Below are 22743 nucleotides of genomic sequence, written 5' to 3' on the forward strand. Positions count from 1 at the left end.
AAATAACTATTTCTATTTTAATACATGTTAAAATATAATTCATTCCTGTAATGGTAAAGCTGAATTTTTAGTAGCCATTACTTCAGTTTTCAGTGTCACATGATCCCTCAGAAATCATTCAAATATGTTGATTTTGTACATTTCTCATTATTATCAATATTGAAAACAGTTGTGCTGCTTAATATTTTTGGAAACCATGAAACATTTTTTTGGATTCTTTGATGAAAAGAAGGTTCAAAAGAACAGCATGTATTTGAAATAGAAATATTTTCTTTAGCATTATAATATATGTAATTTGTATCTAAGTATTCATTTCATTAAAAAAAAAATCATACTGACCCCAGACTTTTGAATGGTAGCTTAAATAAGAACTGAAGATGTCAAGCTTCAAACTGATGTAACAGCCATAAAAGTGTCATATACAACTCACTGATTCAACAAAGAGCTTACTGAAGAGGAATCATATGCATTCAGAAGTTGCATTTTAAGAAATTGTATGGTCTACAGTTATGATATTTATTTGGTGCTTTCACATCATTTTTGAAGTTTCAGAAGTTTCAAAAAAGTGACCAAGACAGAATTCCGAATTTCACCTTTTGTGTAACAATTTAAAGAAAAAAATTTAATTATAAAATGACCCCCTCTCAACCCATGTCTATAAACACTTTTTCTTCTGTGTTTGCTTTAGGAATTTACCTGTTTGATATGACCTACATTGACTCCGCCTACCCTGCTTCTGACAGCATCATAGAGACTGAGCAAAGAACCAATCAGATGAACAATCTGCTGCGCATCATCTCCGACCTACAGGTGTCCTGTAACTATGGTACGTTGCGTTCAAAAAAACATATTCATTTTCATTTCATTACATTATTATTTATGTAAATACCATTTGGTTTTTGCATCTCATCTTTCTTTACAATATATTTTTTTTCATATTAATGTTAAGGTTTTATTAAATAAAGTTCAATCATGGCAACTCTCGGAATAGTTTTAGCATGTTATTGAATATGGCAATGTTAAAGGGTTAGTTCACTTAAAAATGAAATTTCTGTCATTAATTACTCACCCTCATGTCATTCCAAACCCATAAGACCTTCGTTCATCTTCAGAACACAAATATTTTTGATGAAATCTGAGAGGTTTTTTTTTAATCTCCCATAGAATTGTTAAAAATTGTTGAATAAAGTCATTATTTTTGTTTTGTTTTTGCACAAAAAAAGTATTCTCGTCGCTTCATAACATTAAGGTTGAACCACTGTAGTCATGTTGACTATTTTAACGATGTCTTTACTACTTCTCTGGACCTTGAATGTGGTCATTTCATTGCTTTCTATGAGAGATTAAAAAAAACTCTCGGATTTCATCAAAAATATCTTAATTTGTGTTCCGAAGATGAACGAAAGTCTTGTGGGTTTGGAATGACATGAGGGTGAGTAATTAATGACAGAAATTTCATTTTTTGGTGAACTAACCCTTTAATGCTGCTGCTGCTTCAGAGCAAGTTTGGACTTACTACTGCTAATAGATACACAAACACGCTGCTGTGAGCATGGAAGATATGCTGCTTCTGCATAAATAGACACACATAAATCCTGTAGCAGATCTAGGCAGGTGGAGCTGGGGGAGGTGGAGGGTTTCAAAGGAACTCAGATAGTGTGCTGCAGGACTAGCTAACAGCAAACAATGAACCAGACTATTTAAATGTTGAGCAAGCAATCTCATTGACTGCAGGGTCAGCAGAGGCCAATCAGCCGATGCAGATTTCATGTAAAGGACATATCAGCCTGTACCCTCTAGAGTTTCATGATTGAAGATATAAAGGAATTAAAAAAAAAAAAAAAAATGTTTTAATAGAGATAAAAAAGGAAAACAAAAAATGATAAACCTGCACATAGTCTGTGTGCTGATGATAGAGAATTTACATTTCATCTCCACATTTCTTCACACCACAGATCATTTGGTCATGTTACCACACGTGCAGAAGTATTTGATGTCGGTGCGCTACATCGAGGAGCTTCAGAAGTTTGTGGAGGATGACAATTACACGTAAGTTACCTAAACACATTGTAATGCTCAGTAGCCTTTATTTAGCTGAATTGATTGTTTTGGGTGATTTTTGCTTTGCGTTCTGCCCTGCAATTTATTGCATTTCATAAATGTTTATGCCAGCTTTCACTTTAAACTACCCACATCTGTAAGACCCCCGTAAATCAAGACCCTCCCTTGTTTTAACACTTAATTTTGCCCAGCTGCCTATAGTATTTATTAAAACATGTGCTGTGTGTGGACTTTATGTCTTCTTGGTTTGGCTGCATGGCCCAAAGGCCGACCAAACACCTAATTTCCCGGCCACAGCTGCACCAGCTTGGCATGACTTTATGCTACAATATAATCCCTGTTTCCTTTAACTCAGGCTGCATAAACATGTGAAACCCATAATGTATTTTCCTAATACAGTCTTATATAATATGGTTTTCTGAAAAAATTGTGCCATACACGTGGTGAGGCATGACAAAATAAATGTTATGAAATCAGAATTGTAAAAGTATCATTTTAGAAATGCTTCAATATTACATGCTACACATGTTATGCATTATGAATACATGTGGCTTTCTGCCTCTACAAAGACAAGCATAGCATTGATGTTTTCATCATCATTAAATGAGTTTTCCCTGTTTCCTCCGGTAGTTCTCTTCGGACCTACTGTGTGGTCCTGTCTGTCTGTCTCCCACAAAGGGCAGGTGGTTTTATTGCGGTCCAATTTCTTGCCGTCTAGACACTTATAAACGCAACATCGGGAATTATAAAACTCTGGATGCCCATATTTCCACTCTCTCCATGTGGATGTGTCAAAGTTACTTTCCAGTTAGGTGTTGACTGTTGGCTCTTTCAAGTGGTGTGTCAAAGTTATGTATGTTATATATGATATTTTGTAGTTGGTGTTTTTTTGTTGTTTTTTTTACGTATAACTTAAGAATATTATGATTTTATAATTTACTTTTATAAAATTCATAAAATAAAAAAAAACTATGCCAACAACCTAAACCTAAATTAAACTGCTAGTTTGGCACCGAATGTTGGTTTGTAATTATTGACATTTATGTTTCCCATAAATAAAGTCTATATATGTATATAGATTGCACAATAACTTGGATTGAATGATTGAGCTTGACAATACATTTATTTGTAAAATTTGTTTCACTATTTCTCGGGTGTCACAATGGATAAACTATTTTTTTAAATCCTTTTTATATCAAAATTATGATGTATGATTTTAAAACTTAAGGTTGAGAAGATTATGACCTCTAAAATTTGAAAGGCCAAAATCACCATTTGTGACCCGTGCTGGCAAAATGAGTCGGAATGAGTGATGGCTAATTTTGAGCTACAGGCAAAACAAGTGAAAAATGTCAATTTTGGGCAAAATTTGAGGTTTTCACAAAATTGACTTCATTAAGCCCTATTTTAGCGATCCAATGCTCCAGATAGCTATTACACATCTAAAATTATCTTTATTTGTACGTTTTCTGAGAGGAGTACCTTTCCCTTGTCCGTGAAAAATGTTTTCTCTGCTCTGGCGCTTCCCTGAGCACAACTTTGGTATCGTTTTAAAGCACAGCATTCCAAATTTGTGAATATTCATAGCGAATTCTCGATGGCATGAGTCTGAACCAATGAAATCTGATTTTCAAACTTGTGCTGATGTAAACAAAATGATCTTACTTGACACTTTCGCGCGCACAAAGATGCCTCGCGTGATCCAGATATATACATATACGCAGAATTACAGTATTTCAAAATATCTGTCTTGGCGAGTATTCACACAAACATTATCTATAATGTCTTAAGTGAACGTTTTGTTAACTGTTGGGGAAAAAACATCTATAGATCTGCACGGTACAGTAGGTCTTAATAGGCTGCCTGTTTCATTAGTGTTAATCAAACAATTGTGGTATCATGAGGAAAAAAAAGTTGAATAAATATTTTTAGATATTTGGTTTTGATTGGTTTGTGCCAAATTTGGTGGTATTACCAGGGATTTTAAGCTATGGTTGCTGGTGATTTTGTTTTGGAACCTTCAGAAAACTTTAACTCGATTTTACTGACTTTGCAGACTCTGTCGACTTCAAACAGATTTTTTTCAACAAATCATACATTAGTTTGAAAGTATTTTATAGAAATTGTGAAAATAAAAATAACTCATTTTTGAAAATATGCTCATTGCGACTCATTTTGCCTGCACGGGTCACATTTTAAGGGTGAATACAGATATCTCAGCTACTTTTCTTGCTTTTCACATTGATTTTTATGTTAGATAGTAGTCTAATATAATATTTAGCATATCTATTAGTATTTAACATGGGATTTTTTTAAAAGGACAGAAAGAAATGTAGCCTACCATATTTGTGACAAATGCAATATGTTTTATTCTAATATGATTTATGCAGGCAGATAAAAGATCGGACATCTGTATAATACTGTGATATTTATCAAGATTTCCTTGAGTTGTTTCCTTCTGGAAAAGAAGGATTATTTTGCCTTTGTGTAATTTACCTCACTAAATCATTTCTAGAACCCCATTCTGACTGACGACAGTAATGAGTTAAAGCTGTTGGTCTGGTAAAGTTTTCAAACACAACTCCATGAGAAAATGAAGAAAGACACCTTTTTGGCACAGTGACATAATTCACACGTTTTTTCCATGATTCGTTAAAAAAATTACTTGCCTGGCTTACTTCAGCATCAGATGAACCTTCTCAAGTGAAACTAGGCCATGCAGACACAAGTGTTTACATAGAGTCTGTACCATAATGAAGAGAAAGACATGAAGTCATGAAGATGTATACCAAGGGAACCATATTTCTGATGTAAATAAAGATGTTTTAAATTATTTGTCTTGAATCTTTATCTGGTTCTTGAATTTGAGCTGTTTTAAAATAGTATGTCTGGTTAAAAGATCATTAAAATAATGTATTGTACAAAAGACAACTCAGTTTTTACCCAACAAAGTGCCTATTTATGAAAGTGTATTCATTGTACCATATTATTAAGTGCTTATATTTAGACATTCAGACAGTCATTGGGCTCCATGTTAAGTTCTCTCAGGCACTTTGAGTCCTCTGACAACACCAAAGGATGCAGGGCCGCCAGAGGAGAATGGGTTTGGTGGTATAGATGGGACTGCAGTGTAATAGTTGTGTTTGTAGGGAATGACATCATCGTCTGGCAGTCTGTGGGGTTGGAAAACCTCAGCGATCCAGGGTCACAGTCTTAAAATCATTAGCCTACACTTACAGCATATCCTGCCATCTGGCACTGCTGTTACAGGGAGCTCTATGGAGCCGGGCTAGAATAAAGAGGTCATTTGCAGGAATTTTTTGCCGTTTATGCCTAAAAAGTGTTGGATTTTTTTAATCGTTCTTTTCTAAAACACTCATGTACTTTGAAGGAATCAATTTTTCATCTCAAACCCTAAGTACCAGGACCAACAGTACACATTCCCCTGTTAAAATATTTTGGGGTGAAGCTCAAAGTGCAAATAGGATAATAACAGCAAATACTGATCTTAACTAGAGGAATTAAATATGAATGACTATAACCCTCTCGCAACCCTTTTGTACAGGCTATCATTGAAGATTGAACCTGGGAACAGCTCACCTCGTCTGGTATCCTCCAAAGAAGACCTTGGAGGTAAATTCTTTATGCTTTCGTGCTTTCAGTTTACTTTTCTCAAAAACTCCTCCTGGAAGTGGTTTACTCCAGTCTTTTTTTTTTTTTCTGAGTTATGATTACCAGTCAAAAAATGGAGGTTCATCAGTAATTTGGCTGAAGCATGTCAGCTGTACCTGACTGGAGATGTGTTGGTATTCTGCACTATGTCTGGAAATCATTGTTGGTTAGAGGGATGTGTGTTTTGGAGCGACAATAAAAGAGTGAGACCCATGTAACCTAGCATTCTCAAGGTGCTGTAGATCAGCCTTACAGACACTTGTTTAAAAAGAGCGACTTTTCTTCAATTCTTCCATGAGCTTATTCTTCTGAGTTTGGCGGATAAAAACCACCTGCCATCTGTAGAGTGGCTCTGAAGAAGCCGTCTTTCTGGATCACGGTGGTCTTTGGTAACTTTCAGATAGACCTTTGTAGGTTAAAGTTAAATCTTGACTTAAAATGCATAAGGTGAAAACTTTTTCTCTTTTTAGTCCTGCAACTGTGAGTAACTGAGTGAGTAAAATGTATCTTTGCCTGGGAAAGACACATTTTTATTACTTTTAAAACATATATTATTTCTTTATTACTGTAACTTGGTTTGCTTATGCAGTAAATGAAAAAAAAAAAAAAAAAAAAAAAAAATAGCCCACTAGTGCCCCAGTTCACGTTAACAGGAATGACGTTATGACGTTTAACGTGCATTGTGCAAGTATAGTTTTCACTTTTATGTACATAATCACAGAAATTTGAATCATGGATGAACTCTGGAGCAGTACAGGGTAGAAATAGGTTTTAAAAGACTGTTTGGTCCTTGTACGTCAAGACAAGGAGCTGAATTTAGTGAAGAGTTTGAATGAGATAATGGTGTATGTCAGTTCCTCTCAAGAGAGGCTGAGCAGTTAGGATGTTTCCTGTTTCTGACTATCAGATATTTGAGTGGGAAATCAAATTACATTGAGCATTTTATGGTTGTAACAGCTGTGGCAGAACTAGACAAACTCATGGAGACATCTAGAGATTGGATATGGAAAGAATGTGATTTTTTTTTTTTTTGTCTCAAGTTGAATGATGACATCTTTGGTTTTTCTCACTAAGCGTTGTGAAAATCAAGGTGTCAAGTTTAATTCATTTTGATTATTCTGCATAAACTCATTCACTTGTTCAACTTTTTTGTTACAGTATATGGCTTGAAATTGTTTTTATTTAATTTTATATTATATATTAAAGTTATTTCATTGAGAACATATCTCATCATTTAATTAAGGCATAATGTACAGTCAGCTGGTCATTATCACAAAATAGCCCCTGACGGGGTAATCAGGACCCCAACACAGTAAACTGAATGCATCATATACTAAAAATGTTAATATTTTAAAAATTAATTTGAGATTAGATTTGATCTGATTATTTAGATAACTTTATTTAATTTTACATTAATTTGAACTAATGTCAAATTGAATAAAACATTGAAGTTGGATGAAAATATAATGTTTTGAGGTTTAAGGTAATTGAATCAATTTAAAGCATCTTGATCAATGTGTTTATTTTTTAGTTTTTGTCACCGAACATTGCATTCTTTCTGTTAAATATGTAAATATCTTGAGAAGTCTCTGTGAACCAGATATTTTCCTGGCCTAGATATCTAGTGTTTGAAAGGCCTCTAATGACTTAATCTCTACTGGCATCACTTAGCTAGTCACTTCCGATTGTTGTTGGGAAGAAAGCCTGTTTTCATTTAGGTAAGGGCTCTTCTTACCCATTATGAGACCTATTAACCTACTATAAAAGACAGTAGGGAATGTCATGATTAACATAATACTCCTAATACTCAAAAGCCATTTACAACATTGCCACACATCCCCCTCTGGTTTGATTTTACTGTGGAAAAAGGCCTATAAACATGACTACAGGGAACATTTTCACTGGCTGTCCACTTATTTTTGCTACTTTAGAGTGGCATTCTTGTTTACCAGGTCGGTAAAGCTGTGGCTGGTTTGAGAAACTGAGCCATCCTCTTTGACATGATGCCTAACGTGCTGCAGTGGAACTATGGGACTGTTTTCAAATGGTTTAATCCTGTTAACTTTCTGAGAGCCAGAGCTTTTCTAATTATCCACATGTGGCTTTAATAGGTTCCTAGTAAGCATTTTATGGTTGTTTGTTTTGAACAGAAGAGGAATGGGCTTTACAAATGCAGCTTCAATCAATCTAGCAATCTATGCTTCAAAGTAGCTTCAATGTAACAGTTTTAACAAGCAAGGAGATCTTTAAGACCTTTATATGGAGGCAGTATGCGAGTTTGTGTGTGTGTGTGTGTGTGTGTGTGTGTGTGTGTGTGTGTGTGTGTGTGTGTGTGTGTTCAGGTATTCCCTATTTGTTATGAGGAAAAAATTAACCCCCACAAGGATAGTCTCGCATAGCCAGACCTTCAGACTGACGGCAGAACAGCTTTCATTGGCCAAGGACCACCCAATAGGATGTTTGACTGACATGTAACACAACCAATCACAGTTTGTTTTGTTCCACGTCAACTTTAGGGGCGTGAAAATGTAAAGTCGATGTCCCTACAGTAACAGTCCGGCATGCATCTAAGTCATTCAAGAATGTTGTGCAAGTTTACTGCAACAATGGAGCCGCGAACTTCATATACTTTGTATACAGTTGTAAACACAAAGGCTTTTTTTCTTCCACAAGGGTGTTTGGCGTCACAGCATTTGTTTCCAGATGGACCGTTAAAGGGTTTGTTCACCCAAAAATAAAAATTCTGTCATTAATTTCTCACGCTCATGTCATTCCACATCCGTAAGACCTTCATTCATCTTCGGAACACAAATTAAGATATTTTTGATTAAATCCGATGGCTCAGTGAGGCCTCCATTGCCAGCAAAATAATTAATACTTTCAGATGCCCAGAAAGCTACTAAAGACATATTTAAAACAGTTCATGTGACTACAGTGGTTCAACCGAAACTTTACAAATCTTTTTTTTTTTTCGAATCAGTGGTTCGGAGCATGTATCAAACTGCCAAAGTCACGTGATTTCAGTAAACGAGGCTTTGTTACGTCATAAGTGTTTCGAAATTTCAGTGGTTCACTACTGGGGGGCGTGACTTTGGCAGTTTGATACACGCTCCGAACCACTGATTTGAAACAAAAGATTTGTTAAGCTTCGAAACATCATGAAGCAAAGTTTTGAAATCGCCCATCACTAGATATTGTTGAACAAAGTCGTTATTTTGTTTTTTTGGCACACAAAAAGTATTCTCATCGCTTCATAACATTAAAGGAACACTCCACATTTTTTGAAAATAGGCTCATTTTCCAACTCCCCTAGAGTTAAACAGTTGAGTTTTACCGTTTTCGAATCCATTCAGCCAATCTGGTGTGGTCTGGTGGTACCACTTTTAGCATAGCTTAGCATAGTTCATTGAATCTGATTAGACCATTAGCATCTCGCTCAAAAATGACCAAAGAGTTTCGATATTTTTCCTATTTAAAACTTGACTCTTCTGTAGTTACATCGTGTACTAAGACCGACGGAAAATGAAAAGTTGCGATTTTCTAGGCCGATATGGCTAGGAGCTATACTCTCATTCCAGCGTAATAATCAAGGAACTTTGCTGCCGTACCATGGGTGCAGCAGGCGCAATGATATTACACAGCGCCTGTGACCCCCTGCTTGCACAGGGAGCGTGCCTTGCAACCATGGAGACATTTGTGAGAGCCGCTGCGTAATATCATTGCGCCTGCTGCACACACACTGAATGGATTCGAAAACGGTAAAACTCAACTGTTTAACTCTAGGGGAGTTGGAAAATGAGCCTATTTTCAAAAAAGTGGAGTGTTCCTTTAAGGTTGAACCACTGTAGTCACATGAACTGTTTTAAATATGTCTTTAGTAGCTTTCTGGGCATCTGAAAGTGTTAACCATCCTGCTGGCAATAGATGCCTCACTGAGCCATTGGATTTTATCAAAAATATCTTTATTTGTGTTCCGAAGATGAATGAAGGTCTTACGGGTGTAGAACGACATGAGGGTGAGTAATTATTGACAGAATTTAATTTTCGGGTGAACTAACCCTTTAAATAACGCGACACACACATCTCCCGGACATCCTGTAGAATTCAACCAACCAGACGACGACTTTGAAAATCCTGAAGTGTTTCCAGTTAAGTGTGCCATATGCATCAGACGTTCAGCCAACGGTCCGTGGGCATGACGTCTGAGGCTGAGACTACCACAAGGATGGCAATACCAGAAATCTTTGATCTTGTGATTACATTTTTGGTCCCCATGAGGAAAACAGCTTATAAATCACACTAAATTATGTTTTTGAAAATGCAGAAAGTTTTCTGTGAGGTCAGGGGTCATAATATACAGTTTGTCCAGTATAAAAATCAATATGTCTATGGAAAGTCCCTATAAAACATGAAAACCCAATGTGTGTGTGCGTGTGTGCGTGCATGCTTGTGTGTGTACAGGACCCTCAGAAGTGTCCATGTCAGTGAGGTATAACCGAAGGCCGACCTGTCCTGATACATCAGTGGTTGCCCACCTCCCAACGCCACCCCCTGCACGACACAGAAAGAGCCACAGTCTGGGGAATAAGTATGTATCACGGTACATTATAAGAAAAGTACAATTGAAACTCAAGTAGTTAAATATATTTGTAATTACACATTTGTATTGATGAAGTTGCATTTTAGTGTTTTTAATTATGTTAACTTTAAATGTAATATCAAATAACACACTTAAAATTATAATCAATTACTTTGCATGTGTTTTAGTACGTTAGTACAACAAATGATTTAAAAGTACTTTAAAGTAAAACTTTTAAATTGACATTTTTACAAAGTGCACTTTTTAAAGGTGCACTTAAGTGTGTTAAGAAACAGTCATAAAAGTGTACTCTCTTCAAGTACACTTAAGTGACCATTTCTTTCATTAGTATTTGGCCTATATTATCTGCAAGTACACATTCAATGCAACTAAGTGCACAACTTTTTTACAAGGGAGCACATTTCTTAATCTGACTGTCTGTCTCTGTGTTTCACTTCACTCGTCTCGTCACAGTATGATGTGCCAGTTTGGTGTAGTGGAGAGTAAAAGTGCAACATTCCCTGCAAAAGAAAAGGCTCGACACCTACTGGATGACAGCTTCTTAGAGTCTCACAGTCCTGTCAGAAACCACACACATGATTCAGTATTTACCAACGGCATCTCCCTGGGTACTGCAGTTTATTCCTATTGTACACAATCTTAGTCTTTGTCCCACTAACACAGAATTAGTGCAAGGATTTCTGTCCTAATTTAAGAGTGTTCCACCATAACCACAATCAAATATTACTGCTGAGTTGAAATTGTGTTTTTGTCTTTGATTTTTCACCACTAGATGGGAGTAGTGTTCAAGATTTTGTGCAGTGGTTTATTGCCTTTTGCAATTTCAACATTAATTTATTTCTAGACCTGTCAACTTCATGGTGGAATTTTTCTGGTACCACCTTTTCATTGATTTATTTTAAGAAAAAAAAAAGATAATTGAGCTTCATCTTTTCTTTGTCCCTCTGCAGGCAGTAGAGAGAGCTCTTTTAGTGATGAATTATCAAATACTGTTGAAAGGTAAGGCAAATTACACATAATTATTATACATTGTTGTTTTTCTGTTTTTTGATGTGTGTGTGTGTGTGTGTGTGTGTGTGTGTATTTTGTCCTTTTTCTTTCTTAAAGTACACCACATTTGCACACTGAATGTCAGCTGTCAACATGTTTGTTATTTATCTGTGACTATTTTCTTTCTACAAATGAAAACCACATCCCTCCTCCTAATCACTTTCAGAGGCCGTATGTACGCAACACTTGGTCCAAACTGGCGAGTCCCAATCTGTAACTCTCCTAGAAGCAGAAGTTATATTTATAGGTAGGAAACCTGATAGCTGTTAATTGTGTGTCCATAAAGCACATAACTCAAATTCATGCTTTTGTCTTTTTTTAAAAAGAAGTATTCAAATAAAATAGGTCTTCCTTGTGTACAACTACCTTTGTTTTCAATTGATTTACATATCCTCATCACATACTTCAGTCAAGTTACGTGTTGATCTTTATGTTTGAGCGTAACATGAGATAAATATGATCCTCTTACTTCCTCATCAGCACCCCAGGGTCCGTATCCAGCTATGAATGCAGTTCTCTGAGCAGCATAACCATTGAAGGGCCCCTGCGGAGAAAGACACTGATGAAGGAGGGTAAAAAACCGACTGTAAGTGTGCAGTCAGATTTATCTGTAAAATTTCAAACGTTAAACATGACCAGGTATTTTAATCCCATATTCCAATTATGACCAGTAAGTTAACTTGGTTGAATCTATTAGATTAGACAGGACTTTTATGTATTTGTACATCACTCATTTGTAAAAAGTTTATTGTCAGATAAAATGTGAAATTGTAGAATTCATCATGATGTGTTTTTGGTTTGAGGCTTTTACCCTCTATTAATGAGGATTTTGGAGATCCTTATCAACCTTTGTCAAGTTGGCACCTGGCATATTTCTTTTGTGTGTGTGTGTGGGTGGGTTGGTCAGGTGTTACACAAATGCCTTTTATTTTAGAAATGAATGTTCAGTCAACTGAATCTCTGAATGAACCTGATTGAATCCTGATTACAGTAAACACTTGTCATAGAGTATGTAACAGGTTATTTCAGGCACATTCAACACAGTCTTACACACATTTACAAGATATCTTTAGGTTGGCTATCCTTTCATTTGTCTGATTTTGTGTTCAAGAAAACAGGACACTTGTGGGTTAAATTTTAAAGATGCAGTGATCATGCCTGTCCTGAAAGTTCTGATGGAACGAGGGGGAAAAAAGTAGCATTTTACATCGAAAAGACAAGGCACAAGTACTTGCAAAGTGCACAACTTAATACTTTGATTCAGCAAGGATGTTTAATTGTTAAATTGATCAAAAGTGACAGTAAAGACTTTTACATTGTTACAAAAGATTTCTTTAAAAAAAAAATGCTGTTCTTTTGAACATTCTATTCATCAAAGAATTCTGAAAAAAAAAAATGTAACACGGTGTTCACAAGAATATTGTTTTCAACATTGATAATAATAATACATGTATCTTGAGCACCAAATCAGCATATCAGAATGATTTCTGAAAGATCATGTGTCACTGAGGACTGGAGTAATTATGCAGAAAATTCAGCTTTGCCATCAAAGGAATAAATTACAATTTAAAATACATTAAAATTGAAAAGTAATTGTAAAATGTGACATTTTTATAATATTACTGTTTTTACTGTATGCAAAAAAAAAAAAAAAAAAGCAGCCATGGTGACTAAAATAAACTTGGCTCCGGTACTTGGTCACCCTACATGCTATTAAATCCATTATAAACTGCAGAATCCATGTCTTTACAGTGTAAATGCTTGAACTAAATATGTATTCAGGTAAGTTCTCCATTTTTGGAAGTCTAAGTTTCAATGGGACTGCCTTTGATATTAGTAAATTAATGGATATACTGTCAATACAATAGTCACGTCTGTTAGAGTTATTAAAGAAGAGCACTTAAACTGTCTCTTAAATTGATTTGCACTCTTGTTTTCTTTACGCCAGCTCTCATCCTGGAAGCGCTACTGGATTGTCCTATCCGGCTCCATTCTCATCTATTTTGGTTCTAAAGCTCTAAGAGCAAATGAGCGAAGACATGTAAGTGGTGAATTATTCCCTAAATTCAGTGAGAAAACAAAGAGCTTTATTTATGAGGTGGCATCTAAGCCATTATTTAGAATTTACATTGTCAAGTAATTAATATGTAACCTATTATTTTGACCAATTTAATTATTTTAATTAATTTGGGGAGGGACTGTTTGACCTGACCAATGGCAGATGGGAAAGTTTGAAAATAGTCATTATTTTATTTACACACTTCAGCTTTAAGAACATGTCATTCAAATAATTTATGTTCAACCTAACTACATTTGGAAAACAGTTCAGGCAAATATCAGTGTTAGTCCTTCAAATTCAAACTTAAATAGAGTGGTGCAGGTATGACGTCAGAAACCGGAAGACTAATTCACCGCTGCTTCCTTCGAGATTTTCCTATGGGGTTTTTTCAATTTTTGTGTAAAATATCGCTTGTGGTAAACATAATTTGATTATACTTTGATGTTCTATAACGTAAATTACACACACCCATAGTGAAAACGTGAATTTTGAACCAGTTATGTTCATTTTCTGAGTAACTAAAGAAACCAGTTTGGGGTGTGAATGTGTGCAGTGTACGTTGTTAAACAAAACGTCAAAGTATCGCCAAGTTATGTTTACCACAGGCTTTATTTTACTCATAAATCGAAAAACCCCATTATAAAACACTATAGGAAAATCTCAAAGGAACCAGCGGGTTCTTTTGTCATACCTGCACCACTCTATTAAGTTTACATTTAAATTAATTTCTTATCTTATCCTCTTTGTAATTGTGGCATTTTTCTTAAGTACAAATCCAGGCCATGTAAAAAGATCACGCTGACAGGTTGGATTGTGGTGCTGCCAGAAAACCCGGAACATCCAAATATTTTCCAGCTCACTGATCCTGAAAGAGGTGCTGTTACTCTTTTAGTCATGAATGAACATTTAATATTTGTGACTCAAAATATAATTCTTCAGAAATATAACATTTCACGCTGTGAAACTTATTACACAAACTAGTTAAATAAACAGTATTTATAGCTATTTTTTATTAATTTGCTTCATACTACATGCAAATGTTAGTCGAAATGTGGTTAAGTGCTTTTGTACTTTATACTTTTCCATGAAGTTGTATCAATGTTTAGATCTGATGATTGTGAAGGCCATCAAAATCATTTAAACATTGTTAATTTAAATTTCATATTCATTCATTCGTTGAATCATTTAAACATTCTTCATGGCAAAACTCTTACATTAGTTTAAGTAAGTTTAAATCAGCTGAGCTTGTGTATCTACGCAGCTTCAGCAGTTTTCTCATTGAGATAATTCATTGCTGTAATGAAGAGCCTCTCTGAAGCATATAGACAATAGACTTGACTTTCTTGTAATGTTTCACAATCAGAAAACCTTTGTGTTGTTAGTACGCCCAAAAATGAAATTTCTTTGATTAATTACTCACCCTCATGTCGTTCCACACCCGTAAGACCTCATCTTCGGAACACAAATTAGGATATTTTTGAACAAAGGTCTTACGGGTTTGGGACGACATGAGGGTAAGTAATGACAGAAACTAACCTTTAACTGTCATCAAGTGTCATGTGCTGAAATGTCACGCCACTCCACCAATGAAAGGGTGAATTGCTGTAAAACCTTTGGAGTACTTGAACTTGTTGGATTGCATTGTAAGCAGCAGAGAGGTGACAGATCTCCTTTAATCCCTCATTGTTGGTAGGTTCAGGAATGAAAGAAAACTGGAATATTGTGAAAGATCCTCTAAAGGTGATCCTGACATTCACAAAATGAGCATGATTTTTATATCAGCTGTTATTTGTCACTGAACTCTTTGCTGTTTAAATGAAGAGTAAAATGTTCTGTAATGTTCTGATGAAGGTCATGCCAAGCAATATTTGACATAATGACCCAGTTATAGAACTATTATAGATTCGCCATCGTGTTTAACAGTTTAGCAGCAGACTCGGCTGTTTCCAGTTACAGATCTTAGATGTTGCTGAACTTCCAGGAGTTTTGCATATTATGGCTCATGTTGTCTGTTCTACCTTGTCTTGTTGTATTAGCCCGAATGCAAATTGTGAATGCAGACACTTTGTTGAATGCTGTCCTTGTGTTACAGTATATTCAGTCATTCACAGCTTTGGGGAGGAAAATTGCACAGCAGTCACACACAGAATATACATAAAAGTGATCAGATGTCATTGCTACATACTTTTTATTCAAGAAATGACTTTTTGGCTCTGTAAATGGCAGATTTGCAATGTCACACAGCTTCATTTGAATAAATTCCTGAAAGTTAATTTGTTTTAATCTGTGGGTTTAGGAAATGTTTACAAGTTCCAGACTGGATCACGTTTCTCTGCGATTATCTGGCACAGACATCTAGCCGAGGCTTGCAGGAGTACAAGGCCGCAGGTGAGTGTGTTCTCATAAAAAAACTATAATTAACAAACAAATCAAGGAATATCATAGGAATATCACATTGTTTTCTGCAGATACCAGCAAACCTCATGTCCTTCGAATAGTTGCTTTTTGGGAAGTGGAAAACAAATGAGGGGAACAAACCTAATGGAGAAAGACATAGCAGAAGAGTTTGTGCGAAGGGAATGGCATGTTAAGACTGAAGGACCTAACCTAAGTTGGAAATGTGGCAGCTGTATCTGTTGAAAAAGTCCAAAATTCATTGAAACATTATAGACACAGCTGTATCGAAAGGATGGTTTTGTGTCTTGAGTTTAGCTGTAACACTTTACAGTAAGGTTCGGTAACACTTTATTTTACAGTGTCCTTGTATTTAAATGTATAATTACACTGAAACGATGACACCTTGAAATAAAGTGTAACCTAAGGTTCAATTTGTTAACATCAGTTAATGCATTAGGTTTCTTGAACTAACAATAAACAATTTTATTGTATTCATTCAACTAGGCTAATCTTTGTTTATAAATATACTACTATTCTTAATTAATGTTTGTTCCTAATACTAATTTCAATTTATACAATAATATATAACTGATGTTAATGAATTAAAACCTTATTGTTGGTTTTACCTGACAAACCTAAGGTACATGTGAAATATGTTGTAAATGACATGTAAAATAACTTTGTCTAATAGATGTCTTCATGTGATTAAGTGCCAAAATTATGACCTTTGTATTGTTAAATCTCCTAGACTTATGTTCCATTCATGTTAGATGTTAGAGCAAAAGTAAAAGCTGGACAATGAGCATAGGCATATAACTTGTGTCATACATTCATAAAACATTTTTTACATAAGAGGGGAAAAAAAATAGATGCACTGTAGAGACATCACAGTTGTTTCGTTTTCTTGTGGGTAAAATTAAGATTTGTTTAAAGTGCCCCTATTATGCTGTTTTAAAGGTTCCTAATTTTGTTTTGGAGGTGTCCTACAATAGGTTTACAAGCATCAAAGGTCAAAAAACATTTTAATTTTCTCATAATATACATTGCGCATCACCTTATTTCTCACAGTCTGAAAATGGTTTGTTCAAAGATTGAGTCTCTCTAAACCCTCGTTTCCACAAGCCTATTCTGCTCTGATTGGTCAGACGGCCCAGTCTGTTGTGAACGGTCGACCACTAACAGCACGTGTCGGAAACGAAATGCCTATTACCATATCTAAATTTCAGCTTTCGGAGGCTTCCTCAGCGCTTGACACACAGTGATATAAATTATCGTGTCTGGTTTTCCGTATCATCCTTTTGAAGTGCCTTCAAAATTGGATTCGCAGTGTTGAAAATAGCGTCTCCTCAACATGTCGAGGCCACAGTAATAACTTCAGTGTTTGGGGGCGGGTCAAAGTAGACGACGTTCGCGGGAAGCCAATGAAGACCATAGGATGGCATTATGCCAATTTGTTACATTGTTACATAGGTATGTAACAGGAAGTGAGACTGGAATTGCTGATGACTCGTTTCAGAATCGATTCTTTCTTTTAGGAGACAGGAACTTTATTTGTCATGCACTTTGACTTTGACATTTGCAAACAGCTGTATTACACAATGCACGAAAGGTAATATTTGAAAAAGCATAATCGGGGCACTTTAAGATTTACGAGCACATTATCTGATGAAAATGATGCTCGCAATAATGAATTGACCTTCGTTACATAAAGGGAATTGCATATTAACACAATAATGTACTTTAAATGGCAAATGTGGATCATTAAACATAATATCACACGGGTATCAGTAAATAAGTGCCAATGTTAACTTGGTGTAGTTCAATTCAAGGTTATGTAGCGGATTTACCTATGGACATGTCTTGACATCATAAAGTGGGCAGGACCCATTAGGTATATGAATACTGTTTAGGTTTTATAGACATAATGTTGTAAAATAAAGTCCTGGGAGACTGAAGGGAAACAACTGTGTTCTGATCAGAGCAGATGATGGGTTGAATGGTGGATAATGGATTCTTTGGGGAAACCACAATGATGTTTTTAGTGGTTGCTCAGTATTCACATTATCTAACACTTCAGTGTATTATTATTTTTGGCTATTTCTGTATTTATTTAAATGGAATACATCAAAAGGCTTGTATTAATTGTAAAGTACATTGCAAAGTCTAGTATTTTGCACAGTCACAAATTTTTATAAGGTGCAGAAATAAGACTTATTCCTCTTTAAAGGTGATGTTAAGGCACTTCTGAATATGAAGTGTAGAATGTGTTGTATATTGCAAATTGCAAAAGAAGATTATAATTAGTTTGATATTCTGTAAGGTCTCTGGAACATGCATGGATGGTTTGGACTAACTCATAGGTTTTTGTGTCACTTCAGTATCAGTATACATGCCTGAACACATTATTGAGGCACGACATCTACAGTACAAGAACTATAACGACTGTGAAAAAGGTGTCAAAACGACTACAACATGTGATGAAACGATTACAACATGTGATGAAACGATAAATGGTGGAATGCTGCAAAACAAAACCTTCTCACAGGTTTTGTTGATTTGCATCATGTAAGCAACCATTCCAACTGTGACTGTCTGAAATATGCTAGATAGATCTGCACATACGTTTTCAACAAGTATTACTAAGTGGTTGCTACCTCCTCTTTCATTTTCTTTTTTGGATTTATGGTTACCTTACCATCTGAAAGTTCACATATATTTATGTATATTTATGTCCTCTGCTCATGGAGGAGTTTGGATGTTTGACTGTTCTGCTCAGTTCTCACAATGTGATGTCACTGAATCTTTATATGGTCTATAATCTGAACATATAGGCCTTTTACTAACAAGATACTTTTTGTGTTTGGTGTTTTCTCTTTATGGAAATATATGCTTAATGAAAAAAAACTGGTATGGTTTGACTTATTTCACACTTACATGCCATAATCCTTTAATATCTTTATCATCATGATATGGACTACAGAATCCTATTAAGTGGGGGGAGCATTTATTTCACATTTAATAAGTGTTACTTATTGCATTTCAGCCGTAATATTAAGGGGACTGTGTTTCTTTAACATTTAGACGGAGCTACAAAGACTGTCTGTGAAATGACAGTAACAAAACAACAGATATGTACCGTTGACACACCCTGACTCGTTCCTTTCGCCAGTCCGAGAAAGGGCTTTTCTGGTGAGCCTACAAGTACGAAGGCACCTCTGAATAAACACATGCGCAGATGGAACAATGGCATCCGGATTCTTGTGAGTGAAATAACGGTGGCTGGTAGCCTAAACAGGACTGGAAGGGTGATAATCACATAGACGAGACCAGGAGTGAGTTATGTGCATACTCGACCATGGTTAAGCTAGAGCTCCAAGTCGGCAATTCTGCTGACGCCACGCAGCGCAAAAATCTCTCCAAGTCCTGATTAGCTCGCTCGGCCTGACCATTAGTCTGCGGATGGTAACCGGAGGATAAACTCGCAGTCGCCCCCAGCTGTCGATTCCCTGCACCTGCACATCATTACCTGCACTCACTATAAATACTACCTTCTCCTGCACTCCCTTGTCTGGTCTTGTCAACATCTACCTTACCATGTTGTTTTGCCTGACCCACTTACCTGCTAAATACTTACCTGTTGTTCCTGTGATACGTCCTAGTTCTCCACTGCTGCTGTTCTCCACCGTCTCCATGCTCCTCAGCTCCCTCTGGATCCCCTGGAACACACACAGACACCATCAGACTCAGATAAGCCACACAAGACTTTCCCACTCCTCGCCTGCTTACCTGGACTGTCCTCTCTCCTGTGTTGTCTTCATCGTTGTTTAATAAACCTGCTGTTAATTGTACCACTTACCTCAGAGTCCCTTGTCTATGTGCTGACAGAAGACCAGACCATTACCAACACCATCCTGGCTGAGGACCGCCTCTGGGGTTCCGTCCATTGCTGTCCTCCGGCAAATTCCCAAGTCCTCAGTGCAGTGATGAGGATGAGCCTGAGCCCTCAGCCGTAATGGTCTCCACACTTGTGCCTTTAGGCCTTTTAGTGGAGTATGAGGGGATGTCCTGGAGCCCAGTGATGGCTCCTGCCCCTGAGTCTGATCCAGTGTCTGCCTCAGCCCGTGACCAGAGTCCAGAGGTGACTCTCTCCTTCGTCCCGAGTCCAGAGGCGACTCTCTCCTTCGTCCCGAGTCCAGAGGCGGCTCTCTCCTTCGTCCCGAGTCCAGAGGCGACTCTCTCCTTCCTCCCGAGTCCAGAGGCGACTCCCTCCTTCATCTTGAGTCCAGAGGCGACTCCTTCCATCATCCCGAGTCCCGAGATGGATCTCACAAATGGCGCTTACATTTGTGTGTGTTTGAGCCACCCACACAATTACTCGAGCCCCTGACCAGCATCCAGTGATGGCTCCAGCCCCTGACCAGCGCCCAGTGATGGCTCCAGCCCCTGACCAGCGTCTAGTTATGGCTCCAGCCCCTGACCAGCGTCCAGTGATGGCTCCAGTCCCCGAGTCAGCTCCAAACTACGCTCCAGTCCCCGAGTCCGCTACAGACTCCGCTCCAGCCTGCGAGTCTGCTCCAGACCCCGCTCCAGCCCAGAGACCCATAGCTCCTCCCAAGAATTTTTTGGGGGGTGCCATATACCTGTGGCCATAGTAGCCGAGCCTGGGGTCAGGAACGAGGCCGCCAAGGCCCCCCGAGTTACCGGCGCCGCCCTGGCCCCCTGAGTTACCGGTGCCGCCATGGCCCTTGAGTTCCTGACTCCGTCCTGGAGGGTGCATAGCTACCTGCACCGTCACCATCACTCTCCTGCTAGACTCCAGAACGTCCGCCCTCCCTCCCCGGTTGTTCCATCTACGGCGCGAGGACGCGCCTATTGGGAGGGGGGAGTTAATGTCATGGTCACTATTTGTCTCACCGTCCCTGAACTCCATTTCCCAGCATCCCTCCTGATCCACACCTGCACCCAGTCAGCTCATCATCTCTTTGTGTCATGGATTCCCTGCACCTGCACATCATTACCTTCACTCACTATAAATACTCTCTTCTCTTGCACTCCCTTGTCTGGTCTCGTCAACGTCTACCTTACCATGTTGTTTTGCCTGACCCACTTACCTGCTGAATACTTACCTGTTGTTCCTGTGATACGTCCTAGTTCTCCACTGCTGCTGTTCCCCACCATCTCCACGCTCCTGAGCTCCCTCTGGATCCCCTGGAACACACACAGACACCATCAGACTCAGATAAGCCACACAAGACTTTCCCACTCCTCGCCTGCTTAGCTGGACTGTCCTCTCTCCTGTGTTGTCTCCATCGTTGTTTAATAAACCTACTGTTATTTGTACCACTTACCTCAGAGTCCCTTGTCTATGTGCTGACACCAACCAGTGACGCCACTCCTCCAGTGCCAACTTAACAGCCAGTAGAAATCCCCAATGTTGTAATTCCGTTCGGAAGGGCTGAGACGATGAGAAAAAAAGCGCATGGGTGTACTCTGTCATCCGAAGGTGATCTCTGGGACAATACTGCCCCTACTCCTACCTCAGATGCATCCACCTCCACAATGAATTGACGAGACGGGTCAGGGTTGGTGAGAATGGGAGCCGAAACAAAGCGAAGTTTTCAAATGCTTCTTGAGCCTGCGTCGACCAACAGAAATGCATTCGTGTGGAGGTGAGACTCGTCAGCGGCAGGGCAAACTGGCTAAAACCCTGAATGAATTGCCTGTAAAACTTGGCAAACCCCAGAAAGTATAGATGGATTGGACTAACTCATAGGTTTTTGTGTCACTTCAGTATAAGTATACATGCCTGAACACATTATTGAGGCAGGAAAAGGCTGTAAATCACTTATTGCTTTATCGTTTCGACTCAACTGTGAAAAAGATGCGTCAAAACAACTACAACATGATGAAACGATAGATGGTGGAATGCTGCTCTCACAGGTTTCGTTGGTTTTGCATCATTTAAGCAACCATTTCAGCTGTGACTGTCTGAAATATGCTAGATAGCGCATCTGCACTTACGTTTTCAAGTATTACTAAGTGGTTGCTACCTCTTCTTTCATTTTCTTTTTTGGATTTATGGTTACCTTACCATCTGAAAGTTTACAAATATATTTGTGAGGAGTTTGGATGTTTGACTGTTCTGCTCAGTTCTCACAATGTGATGTCACTGAATCTTTATATGGTCTATAATCTGAACATATAGGCCTTTTACTAACAAGATACTTTTTGTGTTTGATGTTTTCTCTTTATGGAAATATATGCTTAATGAAAAAAAAAACTGGTATGGTTTGACTTATTTCACACTTACATGCCATAATCCTTTAATATCTTTATCATCATGATATGGACTACAGAATCCTGTTAAGTGGGGGGAGTGTTATTTCACATTTAATAACTGTTACTTATTGCATTTCAGCCGTAATATTAAGGGGACTGTGTTTCGTTAACATTTAGACTGAGCTACAAAGAACTTGTGACTGTCTGTGAATGCTATTTTAACATACATTTTTTTTCTTTCTGCATGTGTAATATTTTTCATATATTTTTTCATTTGTGGTTCTCATGAATTCTCATTTTAGGGCAGAGGGCATTTTTTTATAGTCTTTAATTTTATTGTTTATTGGGGCATGCAAAAACACTGCCATTTAGAAAGCAGAATCACTACATTACATTGACCTTTTTCACTACAGTTTGAGATCATCAAGCCCATTAGGGATCAAGAGTGTCAAGCAGGAGTTTTCATTTTACCCTTATGTTTAACCTTTGTATTTAAATCCATTTAAGAGAGTATTGCATGTCAAAAAAAAAAGAAAAATGTTCTTGCTGCACTTCCACTTGGAATTGGCAGCTTGAAGAAAAATTGTTTGGTTTTAAATACTGCTTTTTCCTGTAGCAGTGGTTT

The 22743-nt window shown here is 37.5% G+C and overlaps 1 protein-coding gene across 4 annotated transcripts in view; it reads left to right on the forward strand.

Moving 5' to 3' along the window:
- ralgps1 (Ral GEF with PH domain and SH3 binding motif 1) overlaps window positions 1-22743 on the forward strand; it is a 166146-nt gene that overhangs the window by 136312 nt on the left and 7091 nt on the right. For 2 of the 4 annotated variants that reach the window (XM_051902280.1, XM_051902279.1), the window contains exons 10-20: window positions 689-826; window positions 1956-2049; window positions 5627-5694; window positions 10195-10321; window positions 10787-10941; window positions 11284-11332; window positions 11550-11630; window positions 11864-11969; window positions 13332-13424; window positions 14211-14316; window positions 15739-15830. In XM_051902280.1, the coding sequence (XP_051758240.1) occupies window positions 689-826; window positions 1956-2049; window positions 5627-5694; window positions 10195-10321; window positions 10787-10941; window positions 11284-11332; window positions 11550-11630; window positions 11864-11969; window positions 13332-13424; window positions 14211-14316; window positions 15739-15830 (1109 nt within the window). Of the gene's footprint in view, window positions 1-688; window positions 827-1955; window positions 2050-5626; window positions 5695-10194; window positions 10322-10786; window positions 10942-11283; window positions 11333-11549; window positions 11631-11863; window positions 11970-13331; window positions 13425-14210; window positions 14317-15738; window positions 15831-15910; window positions 22116-22743 lie in introns of those variants that run through there. The other 2 variants (XR_007931185.1, XM_051902281.1) reach the window with 2 other exon arrangements.

Source organism: Ctenopharyngodon idella, chromosome 8, assembly GCF_019924925.1.
Source record: "Ctenopharyngodon idella isolate HZGC_01 chromosome 8, HZGC01, whole genome shotgun sequence".
NCBI lineage: Eukaryota > Metazoa > Chordata > Actinopteri > Cypriniformes > Xenocyprididae > Ctenopharyngodon > Ctenopharyngodon idella.